The 18,271-nt window shown below is 43.5% G+C and overlaps 1 protein-coding gene across 6 annotated transcripts in view; it reads left to right on the top strand.

Moving 5' to 3' along the window:
- The window catches only part of LOC115127624 (dymeclin-like), a 165,507-nt gene that overhangs the window by 31,162 nt on the left and 116,074 nt on the right, over nucleotides 1–18,271 (top strand). For all 6 annotated transcript variants that reach the window (XM_029657241.2, XM_029657247.2, XM_029657252.2 and 3 more), the window contains 4 exons: nucleotides 310–443; nucleotides 5,442–5,514; nucleotides 8,661–8,786; nucleotides 13,696–13,838. In XM_029657241.2, the coding sequence (XP_029513101.2) occupies nucleotides 310–443; nucleotides 5,442–5,514; nucleotides 8,661–8,786; nucleotides 13,696–13,838 (476 nt within the window). The remainder of the gene's footprint in view (nucleotides 1–309; nucleotides 444–5,441; nucleotides 5,515–8,660; nucleotides 8,787–13,695; nucleotides 13,839–18,271) is intronic.

An 18,271-nucleotide genomic window follows, 5' to 3' on the forward strand; every position in this document is an offset into this window, starting at 1 on the left:
CGCTGTCTGTAGCCTTGACAAAGCCACCTAGCCACCAGTTTTTATTACAGGGTTGTTTACTATGTCCATAGTTTACTATGTCCACTATGTCTCCCCCCAGTCTATAGATAGTGGTACTACGGACTTAATGCGATATCCAACCAAATCAGTTTACGTTAACAATGAGCATATTTGACACAATGGAATGAAAGTGCCTGATTTTCATGTTTAGTATTTGTATTAATTACAATGCCTAGATTTCTCTTGTCTTGATAAAGGAAAAATACAAATCTCAACCAGTGAATAATTTTATTTTTCCTCCCTTTCCAGTCAGCTGTTCATCTGGCAGGCCCACAATACTTTGTTCATGATTCGCTGCCTTCTCAAAGTCTTCATCAGGGAGATGACAGAGGAGGAGCTGCACTTACAGTTCTCCTACCAGGAGAGGGTGCCAGGCTCCTGTGGTGAGTGAGAGAAATCCCTTCATCCCTCGCTTCAGACCTGTATTCCTTTATCCATCCCTCCACGCATGCACACGCACACACATGCGTCCCTCCACCTCCAAATCCATCCCCCTTTTCAATACTGAAGCACAGCCAGGACAGTGTGTCATTGCAGACGGGAGAGTAGAAGAGAGCAGTTAGTGTGGGAATTGGGAAATGTGTCTCTTTTTATAGTAAAACCAGTGAGGAAAAGAGTAAACATCTTGATCAAGTAAAAGATTAGGAAATTATGTGAGTTACTCTGAGGTAAATGGTGAATTTCACAGAACACATACAGAGACTGACAAAGTCTTAAACATACAGTCTGAAGCACAGGAGGCTGCTGAAGGGAGGACGGCTCATAATAATGGCTGGAATGGAGTGAATGGAATGGTATCAAACACATGGAAACCATGTTTGTGTTCGATACCATTCCATTTATTCCGTTCCAGCTGGTCCTCCACAATTTAAGTTGCCACCAGTCCCCTTTGGCCTGAAGGTGCCACACAGTGACCTTCGGTTGTTATGGCTGGTTTTTTCTTTCATTTATCCCTTTGCCAGTAAGAGTAAATTATGGGGGAGACAGGGTATTTGTTTTACTCAATGCCTATGAGCAAGAAATAATTTACGCTGATCACATATCCTAGCTAACCATCTGAGTGAATTTAGTCTGATGTGATGGTGAGGAAATCATCTTGTATAGGGGGAAATGTTTTGCTTTTCGGTAAAACCAAGGAGAGAAAGGGGTAAACATCCTAGTTTGTATAGTGAATTATTGGGAAATGACATTGTGTGTTTTACTTTGACCTATGAAAAAGAAAACAACATTTGCACAGAGTGCACACACACCAGGATCTCCGTTAGGAAAATGTGGTGCTGTGCAACATGACATGGAATATTTTAATTTACCAGACTCATATGCATTGGGTGTGTAACCCATTTGGGCGTCCGACCACAGTGCTCAGAATGACAGAAGTCACATTTCGATTATGGTGAATCATTTTAACAGAACATGTAATGAAGCAGCCAACAAAACATAATTTTCAAACATTTGCCAAAACTCTATTCTAAACAGCGCACCTGATGAGAGCGGTTCCATATGTATCAAAATCTCCATTCAAAACTTAGAAAGAGGGGGAATCTAAAGATGCATCAACAAGGATGGGTTTCTAATATGACTAGGATTGTGGCTTTGGCTTCTGGACAAGGAAAGAAAGTTAATATGAAAAGTCTTTCATAAATTTGCCAAAGTTATATAATTACTCATGTCTATACAGAAATACATCAAATCATTCAAATACTTCACCAGAAAGCGTAATTTAGCGACAGCGGAATCAAGGATCTATATTTAATTTTCTATTGTTTTTGTTGTTGTTGCTGATTGTTTCAAGCTACAAGCTTGTAGGCCTATGCCTATTTGGGAGGCCCGCAATTTGGGCAGAGCTAGTGGCAATAGACCTAGCTGAATACTGAGTTGTGGCTGTCAATGAAAAGCATCTGTGTGAAGATAATGTCTTGAGTATAATTTAAAATGTTGAGACAAGAAGAAGGGTAGGGGTGTGTGACGAAGATATAGACGATTCTTGCGCATTCATTGTTTAATTGTGTGAATTGTTTGCACTTTGATTGTTTATTTTTTAAAATTCCCTGTTACATGTCACCAGTAGTAAATGTATGTAATACAGAATTGATAAAAATAGTAGTTCAAGACGTATAGAAAGGGAGGTAGACGCGCTGAGTGGAGAGATGAATACAATTGAAAGAACCTGAATTGATCATATTTTCTGCAGTTTTTATTTGTCAATGGATCGCGGTGTATCAATGTGTCCATATGGCAGAGGCTGGTGCTCTCACATTAGTTTAATTGAAACTTTTAGATTTTTACCATTTGAATTCAGATTTTTATGATTTACCATGTGACAATGATTTTGACAAACAAAACTGTTATTATTGAAATTAAACTGTTCCACAAATGCGCATATGAAAATCATAACTGGCACGCAGATCGGTAGAAATGGTAGGATAAATTATTCGCTTCTCCAAACTTGAAATTAACACGCTGCCTATGAAGTCTTTATAAAATAATTGCATCCACTTTTCCATGGTCGGATTTGGCTATAGGCTACTTTGAAGCAAGGTATGACATGCCTCATAATATGAAGTAAAGGATTCAGGTTTCAAACAATTAAGTAGGCCTATGTTTTCAAAATGCGTACTGCCTCTAGCTCACATTGTGAAGTGCTGGTGACACGCTGATAGCCTGTTGCCTGCACTTAAATGATGAATGGAGGCATGCTTCAATTAGGTTACCAGTTGACAAATAAAAATAGTAGGCCTAGATATTTTTAATCGTGGCCATGAAAACAGATGAACACGATTGCATTTAGAATGCTTGTACATGAATGGGCTTATAAAAGCATGTTTTATTCAGCAGCATCCTGCTGAGGAGCTGCAGGAGAAATCCCGCTCAAAATAGACTCTTTATGCGGTACACGTGTGATAGGTGTGTTGATAAATGATATGGGCTACATGATGACTAACAAAGATACACAAACGCCAATTTAACCTGTAGACGATAAGCATGACGGGTGGCAGGGTAGACTAGTGGTTAGAGCGTTGGACTAGTAACCGGAAGTTGCAAGTTCAAACCCCCGAGCCGACAAGGTACAAATCTGTCGTTCTGCCCCTGAACAGGCAGTTAGTTCCTAGGCTGTCATTGAAAATAAGAATTTGTTCTTAACTGACTTGCCTGGTTAAATAAAGGTCAATTAAAAAAAAATGTTTTGCCTCCACTAGTATTTTTCCATCAATTAATAAAAAGCATTATTTTGCAATTACATTTCTTTCCTCCCGGTCATTTTGTTCGGCAGCAGTTTTATTTATCGGCTTTTTTCTTATCGTCCGATAGCCAGCTAATGGAAACCCTAATGTAGAGACTGATGTCTTAATCACACACAGTCTGAAGCTGCTACACACTTAAGCCTATGTGAACTGTGGTTCCTTCATTCATCCCTTTGCCAGTTCAGTCACTCCATTTCCTCATCTGGTATTGTCTTCAGTGGCTGCTGGGTAGGTCACCCTTCCAGAGAGAGGGGGAGAGAGAGAGAGACGTGGAAAAACAGCATCACATCCCATCATCAGAGTTAATATCGGCTCTGTAGTCTAGATTGGGTTCCCATTTAAGCCCTTGGCTCCCAAGGGTTGGACTGACGTTGGTGGGAAAAGCTGGGGAAGGGAAGAGAGGGGGACATTAGTGGGAAGAAAAGACAGGGAAGATGGAGGAAGGGAGGGACGTTAGTGCGAAAAGAGGGGGATGTTAGTAGGACGAAGATAGAGTGGAGGGCTGGAAACGCTTAATTGGAAGTTGTTGGAGACGGAGGAGGAGATGGTGCCAACAGGCTGTCTTCACCCTCCACTGTCTCTCTTTCAATCCTTCTCTCTCCCCTGGAGGGGGAGAGAGAAGGAGAGGGATGGAAGAAGGAAGTGAGAGATAGAGGAGAGAGAGGGATTTCAATGGCGTATTGCTAGGAGTTGCAGAAACCAAAACTGAGACAGAGCAGTTGTTTTTATTCTTGTGATTTATGTTGTTTCTCTGTTGGTGTTCACAGATTGATACTGTAAATGTGTAGACAGAGAATAGTCTTTTAGTCACAGGAGATTAAACATGGAGAGAGTAACGTTGAACATGTATAATGCATTATAATAGTGTTTGCTACTTGTGTTCATTACAAGACCCATTTGAAGTGTAAAGATATCAAAACATATAATATATAGCATAGATATACAGCATAGACTGTGTGATATTCAGCAACCTCTGTATTCAACCCTATTAGGTAAACACTGTATGAACATTTGCCATGATAAAATGATGTACAAGAGATGTTTCATCCCTGTTGGCTTTGCCAATGAACATAGACTAGTCTAGTGTATATACACTCACTTACTAGGTACACCACACAGTTCACAAAAATTAATCGCTCCCAAAGACAGTCACGTGGCCGTGGCTTGCTGAAAAAAGCAGGCAGACCGGCATCGAGACATTCATTTACTGTTTGAAAGTTAGATTGAAAGTTAGAATAGTCAAAAGGAGTGACCTAAGTAACTTTGAGGGAGGTGTGATCGTCGGATCCAATATCTCAGAAACTGCTGCTCTCCTGGGCTTTTCACGCATGACAATGTCTAGGGTTTACCGAGAATGGTGCGACAAACAAAAAACATCCAGTCAATGGCATTCCTGTGGGCGAAAATAGCTCATTGATGAGAGAGGTCGAAGGAGAATGGAAAGAAGCGTGCAGGCCACAAACGGACAAATAACAGCGCAGTACAACAGTGACGTGCTGAACGGAATCTCAGACTCGTTGATCCTTGTTATGAGTGGGCTATAGCAGCAGTCGACCAGACCGGGTTCCACTCATATCAGTTAAAAACAAGAAGTGGCTCCAGTGGGCTCGCAATCACAAACAGTGGACTATTGAGAAGTGGAAAAACATTGCCTTGTCCTGCGAATCCTGCTTCCTGTCATGCGTCATGCTGATGACAGAGTCAGGATAGGGTATTCACAGCTTGAGTCCATGGACCAATCCCACCTGGTGGTGTGACCAACACCCCTGTGGAACGTTTCTGACTTGTAGAATCCATGTGCTGTAGAATTCAGGCTGCTCTGGAGGCAAAGGGGAGTCCGACACAGTACTAGATGGGTGTACCGAATAACCTGGCCACTGTATATTTAATCAGTATCAAGGCCATGCGTCCTATGGAGCCTTCCCACTGTGCCTTGTGTTCTTCTTATGTGTTTCTGTTTGCCTGTCAGCTTGGGTTGCACTCACCACAGCTTCCCATTGAACCCAAATGGACACAGTGGTCTTTTTACTGTGGTAAGGGAGTGATTTTAGCTACTGGCTGATCTAATTGAAACTGGGGTGAAAGCAGAAACAGGCTAGGTAATTGGCTTAACCCTAGTCTCTCTCTTGCTCTCTCCAGACACAGGGAGCAAGGTACTGCTGGAAGAGCTGATGTGTAACCTCGTATACCTGGTGGTGGAGGTTCCCCTGCTGTGAGTATACCTCTCCTGGGGGAATGGGGTAAGGTGGTTAGAGGGAATGGCATAGAGGGAGGGGAGCAGATTGAGGTGTGGTGAGTCTGGACCCTCTGTGACGACCTCCACGTGCTTTAATGAGTACACGGACAGTGACAAGTGAAAGGCCAGCTCTACACACTACAGCTTCTCTGCGCCTACTATATCATCAGTTAGACTCGTAGCATTTTATACCTCTCCCTTTTTCATATAAAACCTGACACCATAATCTGGTCCTAATGGCACTGTCTGTTGAAGTATCAGTGGTGGCTTTGGAACCCAGACAGGGGCAGATGGTGGTAGACCGAGGTAATATGATCCTGTGTCCTGCCCCATCTCATTGAGCTCCACTGTGAATGCACAAGGTTCTCTGGTGTCACACCAAGGACACCGTCTTTTGTTTTTGTCTTTCTATTCACCTACTCATCTTGCATCTCTGACTGTTTGCCAGCCACTCTCTCTCTCTCTCTCTCTCTCTCTCGCTGTCTCTGTCTCTCTCTGTCTCTGATAGAATAGAGGTCTCTGGCAGAGGTTCAGAGGCAGAGGGTCACTGGATCTCTGTGTTCCCATTGCAGTGCGGTCTCATGGTCCATCTGGTGGGGTGGACACACTCCTTCTCTCACTCCCACACACACCCACACACAGTGAGGCGGTTGAGAGACACTGAGGGTTAGTTAGCGAGGGTCAAAGGGAGAGGAAGGCGGTAAAGGGGAGAGGAGCCCCTTGGATGGCTGGATTACAGTCCCCTGTTTGGGGGTGGGACATGCAGCCAATGCCCTGGGGAGGGAGCAGGGAGAGCGGATGGTCAGTGTGCATCTTCAGCGGCATTCCAAATAGCACCCTATTCCTTATATATAGTTCACTACTTTTGACCTGAGCCTTACGTCTTTGCTGTGCTGATTGGGCATTTCGCTTCCGCTCAGGGGCTTTGTTGGGTTCTGTGGCGCCGGGCTGGTCGTGGTGAGTCGGCCCAGATCTGGCCCGGCATTGCTGGTGGCGCTGGTGTACATTTCAAAGGCATTTCTCCGCTACTCCGCTGTCTTCGCCTTTGTACCTTTCCAACACGCAGCGGTGTGTGTGCGCGCACACATGCTTATGCCTGCGCCTGGATGCGTCTTTGTGTGTAAGTTTATCAAACAGTCAGCAGTACACTCATTTCTATGTCTATTTTTTTTGCCTTTAGTTTTCATGGTCGACATTTCTATGACTTTTTATTTAGGCCTGGCTACACCTATTATTTAGCCATGCCATTCACTTCTGAAGGTCTGTCAATGTGCCTGTGCTGAAAGCATGAGTCTCCTCCTTTGTGTGTGTCGTGAGTATGGCCATGCTCCAGGCCAAGACTGCCTCTCTCCCTCAATATAAAAGCATCGGCATGGCGATCTCCATGTCCCATGGAATGTTCTCAGGACTTCCTTGTCTTCCGTTCCTCCTCCATGTGACCGTCATGCCTAGAACCTATGAACCGTGATGATGATGAGGATAGTGATTGAGGAGTGCATGACGGTAACCTTACTCTTGAGTTGAACACACTCATACACACTTTGCTCGATCAAAGGCAAAAGGAGGACTGACGGATGCTATTACTCTTGTTTACATGAGAGCCATTCCAAGGCAAAGGTTGTTTGAGGTTTGAAAGAAATGATTGACAGGGGTTTGAAACAAACACGTCTCTCTGTCTCTGTTCAGCATTTCATTCCGTTCTTCATTGTTTTGAAGCTCCACAACATCCTTTTTTTCTTTTCGCTTTGTTGCCGTCGGCCCGTTTCCTATCTACGTGCTCCGAGTAGAGAGGAGAGGGACAGAAAGCCTGACTTTTGGTAGAATTCAAGAATGTATCCCATTTTTAAAAAACATTTAAGAATGTTTAGAAAAATATATTGAGAGTTGACCAGTGATGTACTGCAGCAATCAATATATGATTGATTGAACTCCTTTTGTTTAGGATCTATCACTTGTTATCAACATTTATCCAATAAAACAATGTAGGCCTGACTAGAACAGTCACCTAGGACAGGCACGCACCATTTGGAGATGTTTTCCATGGTAGCTTGTGTTACACTGAAAAAGAAAATAAACATCTAAAGGGCACAGATGTTTTATCTGGTGGTGGGGGGACACAAGGGTGTTGGTTGTGTCAGTTGAATAGCCCCCCCAGAGTGGTAAAAATAGAACCCTGAAAGTGAAAGGCATCTGTGGCGTGACATCACAGGCTGCGGAACTGGAAGAGCGGGGGGACAGGAAGGAGAGGCACAATGGGGGGGTTCAGAGTGTGAGAGACAGGGATCAAGAAAGCGAGAGTAGGAGGGACAGAAAAAGAGAGCGAGTGAGGAAAGACTGGTGGTGACTCTGATGCTCAAAGACCATGGGTCTCTCTCTCTGTCATGACCAGTGTCACTAGACATATTAATCGTATCACACAAGGATTCTCAATCTGTTAGTCACTGCATGTGGGCCAATTCATGAGATGAGAGAGAGCAGCTTATGTCCTCCTCAGTACACACCAGTTTCATTCAGAATACTATGTTCCATGTGTGTTTTCTGTCAACTGTACAGGCTTGAGCACAAGATGTTGAATACGTATTTTCAACCCCCCCCCCCAAAAAAAAAATTCAATGTCTTGGTGCTTATAGACTTTGTGCAGCACGATCACCAAATTATATGTCTTGTCTTGTCTTGTCTTGTCTTGTCTTGTCTTGTCTTTCTGTCTGTCTGTCTGTCTGTCTGTCTGTCTGTCTGTCTGTCTGTCTGTCTGTCTGTCTGTCTGTCTGTCTGTCTGTCTGTCTGTCTGTCTGTCTGTCTGTCTGTCTGTCTGTCTGTCTGTCTGTCTGTCTGTCTGTCTGTCTGTCTGTCTGTCTGTCTGTCTGTCTGTCTGTCTGTCTGTCTGTCTGTCTCTGTCTGTCTCTGTCTGTCTGTCTCTGTCTGTCTGTCTGTCTGTCTGTCTGTCTGTCTGTCTGTCTGTCTGTCTGTCTGTCTGTCTGTCTGTCTGTCTGTCTGTCTGTCTGTCTGTCTGTCTGTGTCTGTCTCTGTCTGTCTGTCTCTGTCTGTCTGTCTGTCTGTCTGTCTGTCTGTCTGTCTGTCTGTCTGTCTGTCTGTCTGTCTGTCTGTCTGTCTGTGTTTTACAGGGACATCACGTACAGTATCCTGTTTGAGGCTGTGACCACCATGCTGGTGCTGCTGTCCTACCAACTCTTTCACAAGGAGATCCTGAGAGACGGACTCATCTACCAGTACCTGATGAAGGGGCGATGGTGAGTGGAGAGATGGTGACGCGCACACACATACACACCCGACTGTGAGTGAAGGAATTTGAATGAAATTAAATACTATTTCAATCCAGGTCTGCTACTGTGTATACTTAAACACATATGGGTCTGCGACTGTCGTGACGCCTTCCCCGTTCACTCTTATTCGGCATAATCACGACCTAAAAGTAACCTTGGCAAGCGAGTCTCTACAATGACACAATCACATGATCCTAACTAAGAAACTTTAGCAGCAGTCTCCATGAGTCCTTGGAAACAGCTAGCTACATGTTACAGATTGTTCCAGACAGGGTTCCGAGTAACATTATCAAGGTCCGAGTAATGTTCTCACGTTCCACGGAAAGTGGTCCAGCCAAGATGTCGGTCTCTGCCACTAAGGAGCCAGTCATCTCCCTGGTGGGTCTGGAGGAGTGCATCCCAAATGCTACCCTATACCCAATATAGTGTACTACTTTTGGCCAGGGCCAATAGGGACAGACCCTACTCTGTCTGAGGTTCAGTGGGAGGCTGGCCAGGGCACACAAGAAAGCTGAGCTTCTGCCTCAGCCAAAAACAAGGCCCACAAAAACAAACACCAGTTGTTTTTCTAAGCGCTCCACTTCCCTCGGTCTCGTGCACATGCAACACACATGCAGCACACACGCAGCACACGGTCTCCCTCTCTCACACACAGTCACACACACAGTCACACACACACACAGTCACACACACACACAGTCACACACAATAGAGTTTGTGTTTCTCTCCTCACATTCAAACAGAAACGGAAGCCCACCGCTGCTTTTCTTGGGACGTTTTCCCATATCTGTCCAACGTTAAAACAAGAAAATAGGTTGGTTTCCCACAAAAACATCCAAAAACAGTATACACTTATTAATCACAGAAAGGACAGTCATCCTCTCACCTGAGTCCTTAATAGATAATAATAGATTTTTTTTGTTGAGAAATTTCCACTCTGTTTTACTCACAATAAATGTGTAGGTAAACAACTTGTCACGCCCTGACCTTAGAGCTTTTTATGTCTCTATTTTGGTTTGGTCAGGGTGTGATTTGGGTGGGCATTCTATGTTCCTTTTTCTATGTTTTTGTGTTTCTTTGTTTTGGCCGGGTATGGTTCTCAATCAGGGACAGCTGTCTATCATTGTCTCTGATTGGGAACCATACTTAGGTAGCTTTTTCCCACAGGGTTTTTGTGGGTAGTTAATTTCTGTTTAGTGTTTACACCTTACAGGACTGTTTCGATTATTCTCTTTGTAATTTTTGTTATAGTGTTCAGTTTTAATAAAGAAAGCATGAACACTTACCACGCTGCGCTTTGGTCCGATGATTCCTCATCTTCCGACGACGAATATCGTTATACAACTGTTACAGGTGAAATGGTCAATTATTAGTAATTTCATTGTTTCTGAAAATAGATGGCATAGGTCAGGAATATGTCATTTTTTATTCAACGGGTGGGTTTAATCCTGAATGCTGATTGGTTAAAACTGAATTCCAGCCGGTGTCTTTGCCGCAAGTTACCACCGGCTAAATCTATGACGTTAAAATGTCAATATACTCTTCACAATCCACCCTCTCATTAGCCCAGACAAGCAATTTATAAACTTGATCTCCACTATAAAAAGCATCTAGACATTATCTCACTATTCCTTTTAGACTAACATTTAGTTTTCAACAGCAGAGATTTGTATAAATATTGCTGTCTGTCTCTTCGACATTTACAGCATTGTATCAATATTCAAATTCGATCTCCAGCTGTCCCATAGTAATGAACGTGTTGTGAGTCGAGACGAGACAGGCAGGCAGCGTTTCCCAACCATTCGGAGTCATGAATCAGCTGGCATAGTTTTTATGGATATATACAAAGAAATGTTCATTGAAAATAAGGTACAGGAAACGAATTGCAGCTAGTTTGCGGTCTTTCCAGCTTCAGTTTTTAATGATTGTTAGCTGTGTTGTTGTATAGCTTTTCTGAACAACAGTGTCCTGACGAGAGAGCACATTTTCTATGCCAGGCGAAATTTACATTTACATTTAAGTCATTTAGCAGACGCTCTTATCCAGAGCGACTTACAAATTGGTGCGTTCACCTTAAGACATCCAGTGGAACAGCCACTTTACAATAGTGCATCTAAATCTTTTAAGGGGGGTGAGAACGATTACTTTATCCTATCCTAGGTATTCCTGAAAGAGGTGGGGTTTCAGGTGTCTCCGGAAGGTGGTGATTGACTCCGCTGTCCTGGCGTCGTGAGGGAGTTTGTTCCACCATTGGGGGGCCAGAGCAGCGAACAGTTTTGACTGGGCTGCGCGGGAACTGTACTTCCTCAGTGGTAGGGAGGCGAGCAGGCCAGAGGTGGATGAACGCAGTGCCCTTGTTTGGGTGTAGGGCCTGATCAGAGCCTGGAGGTACTGAGGTGCCGTTCCCCTCACAGCTCCGTAGGCAAGCACCATGGTCTTGTAGCGGATGCGAGCTTCAACTGGAAGCCAGTGGAGAGAGCGGAGGAGCGGGGTGACGTGAGAGAACTTGGGAAGGTTGAACACCAGACGGGCTGCGGCGTTCTGGATGAGTTGTAGGGGTTTAATGGCACAGGCAGGGAGCCCAGCCAACAGCGAGTTGCAGTAATCCAGACGGGAGATGACAAGTGCCTGGATTAGGACCTGCGCTGCTTCCTGTGTGAGGCAGGGTCGTACTCTGCGGATGTTGTAGAGCATGAACCTACAAGAATGGGCCACCGCCTTGATGTTAGTTGAGAACGACAGGGTGTTGTCCAGGATCACGCCAAGGTTCTTAGCGCTCTGGGAGGAGGACACAATGGAGTTGTCAACCATGATGGCGAGATCATGGAACGGGCAGTCCTTCCCCGGGAGGAAGAGCAGCTCCGTCTTGCCGAGGTTCAGCTTGAGGTGGTGATCCGTCATCCACACTGATATGTCTGCCAGACATGCAGAGATGCGATTCGCCACCTGGTCATCAGAAGGGGGAAAGGAGAAGATTAATTGTGTGTCGTCTGCATAGCAATGATAGGAGAGACCATGTGAGGTTATGACAGAGCCAAGTGACTTGGTGTATAGCGAGAATAGGAGAGGAAATCACGCCTCATTAGCTCATTGTTATGGATGTATCCAAATAAATGTCTCTAGAAAACAGATGCAAATGAAGTTACTTTGTAATTCTGGCTGAACTTTTTGATGTGACTAAGTTAGCTGTAGTTGGCTAGCTAGCAAGCAAGGGATAAGAACCTTGCCAGATACTATGGCAATGGAACATTTAGAATGAACGACTGGGTCGCGTCCATTGATACAGAACAAAAAGACTGAACAACTGGTTTGTGTCTCTAGCAATCGAACCAATAGAGCGAGCAACCAGCCGGCTTGGGTAGCAACTCTAGATTTGTGTCGGGACTATATCTTGTGGAAGGATGAATAAATTAATCAAAATTACTTTTTAATTCAAGTATTTAGATCATTATTTGAATATGTTGGTAACTCGACTTTTGTCTCAGGCCTAACAACACCCGTGCCAATATATCCTCCAAACACTGGCCTCGGGGGCATTATCACTTAAATGATGGTGATAATGTGATAGATAACATGTAATAACATATGATAACCTGTCATGCCCATCTATTGCTAGCAGGTCTACTGGGTTTCTCTGTGTCAGTAGTGGTGCGTGGCTAAAATCACTGGGAAGCCAGAAAGAAAATGCCATATTACCACCTAAGTGTTCTGATAATTGCGTTGTTTGCTCTGTAATCTGTTAGTTTATATGCCTTGCGACCGTGATCTATAGGTCTAAAGGCCGAGACCATAAGAAGACAGTTGCAGAATAAATTCAACCACACCTTTTGTTTCATCACAAAACTGGAGAGCAACATCTGTCCATTGAAGTCCACAAAGCATATTGCATGTAACAGTTACATGACCTACAGCATGGTCAGGCAAGTTTTAATGTTTCCGACATTTTCGGACCACTAAACAACTATTGATTTAGAACCACGGAGAGTTACCGCAAGTCGCAAAGTTAACAGGCGCTGCCTCCACTTTTCCAGCACCATTTCAACATCATAAAATCACCTATGCATAGTATAATACAGTGACAACTGAAAGATGCCAAAACCGATTTTAGTCCATTCAATTTAAGCTAAATATGTAGCTGTCTATGGTTCTGATTTCTGTGTGTTGAACTTCCTTCTTCTCAGGGCAGGGGTACAATTAATAAATTAATGGTTGGATCAGAATCACCAATATATTCATTGACCAGTACGGAGAATTAAGTAAAACCACAAGCCCAAATAACTATCACCATACATGGCTAATTTAGGAATGAACCTATTTTAGCTAGCCACCGGAAGAACACAACGAGATGCAACAATTCAAGTTGTTTCTCTCAATGACGCATGCTGTCGATGCCATTTGATAGGAATGATGCCAAATCCAAACTGGCTTCCCTTGACACTTTATTTTGGTGCATCAGGACCATTCACAGTTGAGCTCACTCAGTTTAGCTCAACGGTGATTGGCTCTTATTTCATACTTTTTTTGTCAAGGGCTCGCTGGCTTTCCTTGCATTCAATGCTACAGGCGGAAACAATGTCATACTCTTTTAGACCAGACAGCATCAGATAGATGGCTTACACATACAGAGACAGAGGGGCACTGTTGTTCTCGTTCGGATGCTTTCTCCGGTGAGACACATTCAACCTCTTGCGAATTGAATGAAAATTATAAAACACAGAGAGACTAAAGATACATTATTTTATGTTTTTATATTTTTTCTTGGGTACATTTTTTGGGGAAGCCTGGTTTTCCTTGGCATCCATGAATACAAGATGCTGGCTTGTGTGTTGACTTAGTGTCACTAATTGTCTCGTTGTCTATGTCTCATCCTCCCCAGTTTGTCCCTGACCAGTCAGTTGGTGAAGACTCTGCTGTATAACTTCATCAGACAGGAGAAGTGTCCGCCTCCTGCCACACACATCTTTGAACAGCAGTCTGACAGAGGAGGCCTGCTCTACGGACTTGCCTCGGGAGTAGCAAGTAAGTAACAACAGGTGCACAGACAGACAGGCAAATTACTTATACACACACATACTGTACCAGTCAAAAGTTTGGACACACCTACTCATTCAAGGGTTTGTCTTTATTTTTACTATTTTCTACATTGTAGAATAATAGTGAAGGCATCAAAACTTTGTAATAACACATATGGAATCATGTAGTAACCAAAATGGTGTTAAACAATCCAAATATATTTTATATTTGAGATTCTTCAAAGTAGCCACCCTTTTCCTTGATGACAGCTTTGCACACTCTTGGCATTCTCTCAACCAGCTTCACCTGGAATGCGTTTCCAACAGTCTTGAAGGAGTTCCCACATACAGTATGTGACCGACCAGCTCAAATCGGTATTATGTAGCAACATTTGAAATGTTTTTTTATTTTTACATTGGATAAAAGTAGATACTCAGAGCTACAAAATGGTATATCATACACTAAATCAAATCAAATCAAATGTATTTATGTAGCCCTTCATACATCAGCTGATATCTCAAAGTGCTGTACAGAAACCCAGCCTAAACCCCCAAACAGCAAGCAATGCAGGTGTAGAAGCACGGTGGCTAGGAAAAACTCCCTAGAAAATCCAAAACCTAGGAAGAAACTTAGAGAGGAACCAGGCTATGAGGGGTGGCCAGTCCTCTTCTGGCTGTGCCAGGTGGAGATTATAACAGAACATGGCCACGTAGTTCAAATGTTCATAAATGACCAGCATGGTCAAATAATAATAATCACAGGCAGAACAGTTGAAACTGGAGCAGCAGCACGGCCAGGTGGACTGGGGACAGCAAGGAGTCATCATGCCAGGTAGTCCTGAGGCATGGTCCTAGGGCTCAGGTCCTCCGAGAGAGAGAAAGAAAGAGAGAATTAGAGAGAGCATACTTAAATTCACACAGGACACCGGATAAGACAGGAGAAGTACTCCAGATATAACAAACTGACCCTAGCCCCCCGACACATAAACTAATGCAGCATAAATACTGGAGGCTGAGACAGGAGGGGTCAGGAGACACTATGGCCCCATCCGATGATACCCCCGGACAGGGCCAAACAGGAAGGATATAATATAACCCCACCCACTTTGCCAAAGCACAGCCCCCACACCACTAGAGGGATATCTTCAACCACCAACTTACCATCCTGAGACAAAGCCGAGTATAGCCCACAAAGATCTCCGCCACGGCACAACCCAAGGGGAGGGGGGGCGCCAACCCAGACAGGAAGATCACATCAGTGACTCAACCCACTCAAGTGACGCACCCCTCCAGGGACGGCATGAAAGAGCACCAGTAAGCCAGTGACTCAGCCCCCGTAATAGGGTTAGAGGCAGAGAATCCCAGTGGAAAGAGGGGAACGGGCCAGGCAGAGACAACAAGGGCGGTTCGTTGCTCCAGAGCCTTTTCGTTCACCTTCACTCTCCTGGGCCAGACTACACTCAATCATATGACCCACTGAGGAGATGAGTCTTCAGTAAAGACTTAAAGGTTGAGACCGAGTTTGCGTCTCTCACATGGGTAGGCAGACCATTCCATAAAAATGTAGCTCTATAGGAGAAAGCCCTGCCTCCAGCTGTTTGCTTAGAAATTCTAGGGACAATTAACCTCTTAGGGATAAGTGAGACGTCTGCGTCCCCCCTAGCCAACAGGAAATGGAAATGCGCAACGCCAAATGCTAATAGTACTCGCTAAAACTCAAACTTTCATTAAAACACACATGCAAGGTACTGAATTAAAGCTACACTCGTTGTGAATCTAGCCAACAAGTCAGATTTTTAAAATGCTTTTCGGCGAAAGCATGAGAAGCTATTATCTGATAGCATGCAACACCCCGAAATACCTGAAGGGGACGTAAACAAAATAATTAGCATAGCCGGCGCTACACGAGAAATAAATAAAATATAAAACATTCATTACCTTTGATGAGCTTCTTTGTTGGCACTCCTATATGTCCCATAAACATCACAATTGGGTATTTTTTCCGATTAAATCCGTCCATGTATACCCAAAATGTCCATTTATGTAGCCCGTCTGATCCAGGAAAAAACTTCTTTACATAACGCAACGTCATTTTTTTAAATTAACAAAGTTGCCTATAAACTTTGACAAAACACTTCAAAATACATTTGTAATCCAACTTTAGGTATTAGTAAACGTTAATAATCGATCAAATTGATCGCGGGGCGATGTGTATTCAATAGCTCCACGTCTTGAAATGAGGGTCGATAATTGTCTCTTCCAAAACTTCCTGTCGTGGACCGGATGAAATCAAGTGTCTCTTCTTCGTTTGACCAAGGAACAACGTCAAGGAAATTGCCAAGACTGGTGACATCGTGTGGAAGCTGTAGGACTTGTAAACTGAGAGGTATATATTTTCGCAGGCCATAGACAACTGGCGGATTGATCTTGTTTTTTTTGGGGGGGTGAACAGTTTTCCTTGGAGTTCGCATGTTAAACACGTCCTGTTATAGTCACAGACATGGTTTAACCAGTTTTAGAAACTTCAGAGTGTTTTCTATACACACATACTAATCATATGCATATACTATATTCCTGGCATGAGTAGCAGGACTTTGAAATTTTGCGCGATTTCTAACAAAATGTTGAAAAAATAGTCCCGAGCTCTAAGAGGTGAGGCCTGCGTCTTGTGACCATAGCGTACGTGTAGGTATGTACGGCAGAACCAAATCAGAGAGATAGGTAGTAGCAAGCCCATGTAATGCTTTGTAGGTTAGCAGTAAAACCTTGAAATCCGCCCTTGCCTTGACAGGAAGCCAGTATAGGGAGGCTAGCACTGGAGTAATATGATCAAATTTAGGGGTTCTAGTCAAGATTCTAGCAGCCGTATTTAGCACTAACTGAAGTTTATTTAGTGCTTTATCCGGGTAGCCGGAAAGTAGAGCATTGCAGTAGTCTAACCTAGAAGTAACAAAAGCATGGATACATTTTTCTGCATTTTTGGACAGAAAGTTTCAGATTTTTGCAATGTTACGTAGATGGAAAAAAGCTGTCCTTGAAACAGTCTTGATATGTTCGTCAAAAGAGAGATCAGGGTCCAAAGTAACGCCGAGGTCCTTCACAGTTTTATTTGAGAGGACTGTACAACCATTAAGATTAATTGTCAGATTCAACAGAAGATCTCTGTTGAACCTAGAACCTAGAACAAGTGTCTCTGTTTTGTCCGAGTTTAAAAGTAGAAAGTTTGCAGCCATCCGCTTCCTTATGTCTGAAACACATGCTTCTAGCGAGGGCAATTTTGGGGCTTCACCATGTTTCATGGAAATGTACAGCTGTGTGTCATCTGCATAGCAGTGAAAGTTAACATTATGTTTTCAAATGACATCCCCAAGAGGTAAAATGTATAGTGAAAACAGTAGTGGTCCTAAAACAGAATCTTGAGGAACACCGAAATTTACAGTTGATTTGTCAGAGGACAAACCATTCACAGAGACAAACTGATATCTTTCCGACAGATAAGATCTAAACCAGGCCAGAACTTGTCCGTGTAGACCAATTTGGGTTTCCAATCTCTCCAAAAGAATGTGGTGATCGATGGTATCAAAAGCAGCACTAAGTTCTAGGAGCACGAGGACAGATGCAGAGCCTCGGTCTGATGCCATTAAAAGGTAATTTACCACCTTCACACGTGCAGTCGCAGTGCTATGATGGGGTCTAAAACCAGACTGAAGCATTTCGTACACATTGTTTGTCTTCAGGAAGGCAGTGAGTTGCTGCGCAACAGCCTTTTCCAAAAATGTTGAGAGGAATGGAAGATTCGATATAGGCCGATTAGTTTTTCATATTTTCTGGGTCAAGGTTTGGCTTTTTCAAGAGATGCTTTATTACTGCCACTTTTAGTGAGTTTGGTACACATCCGGTGGATAGAGAGCCGTTTATTATGTTCAACATAGGAGGGCAAAGTACAGGAAGCAGCTCTTTCAGTAGTTTAGTTGGAATAGGGTCCAGTATGCAGCTTGAAGGTTTTAGAGGCCATGATTATGTTCATCATTGTATCAAGAGATATAGTACTAAAACACTTGTGTCTCTCTTGATCCTAGGTCCTGGCAGAGTTGTGCAGACTCAGGACAACTGAGCTTTGAAGGAATACGCAGATTTAAAGAGGAGTCCGTAATTTGCTTTCTAATAATCATGATCTTTTCCTCAAAGAAGTTCATGAATATATTACTGCTGAAGTGAAGTCATCCTCTCTTGGGGAATGCTGCTTTTTATGTTAGCTTTGCGACAGTATAAAAAATAAATTTAGGATTGTTCTTATTTTCCTCAATTAAGTTGGAAAAATAGAATGATCGAGCAGCAGTAAGGGCTCTTCGATACTGCACGGTACTGTCTTTCCAAGCTAGTCGGAAGACTTCCAGTTTGGTGTGGCGCCATTTCCGTTCCAATTTTCTGGAAGCTTGC

This window comes from Oncorhynchus nerka, linkage group LG4, assembly GCF_034236695.1.
Source record: "Oncorhynchus nerka isolate Pitt River linkage group LG4, Oner_Uvic_2.0, whole genome shotgun sequence".
Lineage (NCBI taxonomy): Eukaryota > Metazoa > Chordata > Actinopteri > Salmoniformes > Salmonidae > Oncorhynchus > Oncorhynchus nerka.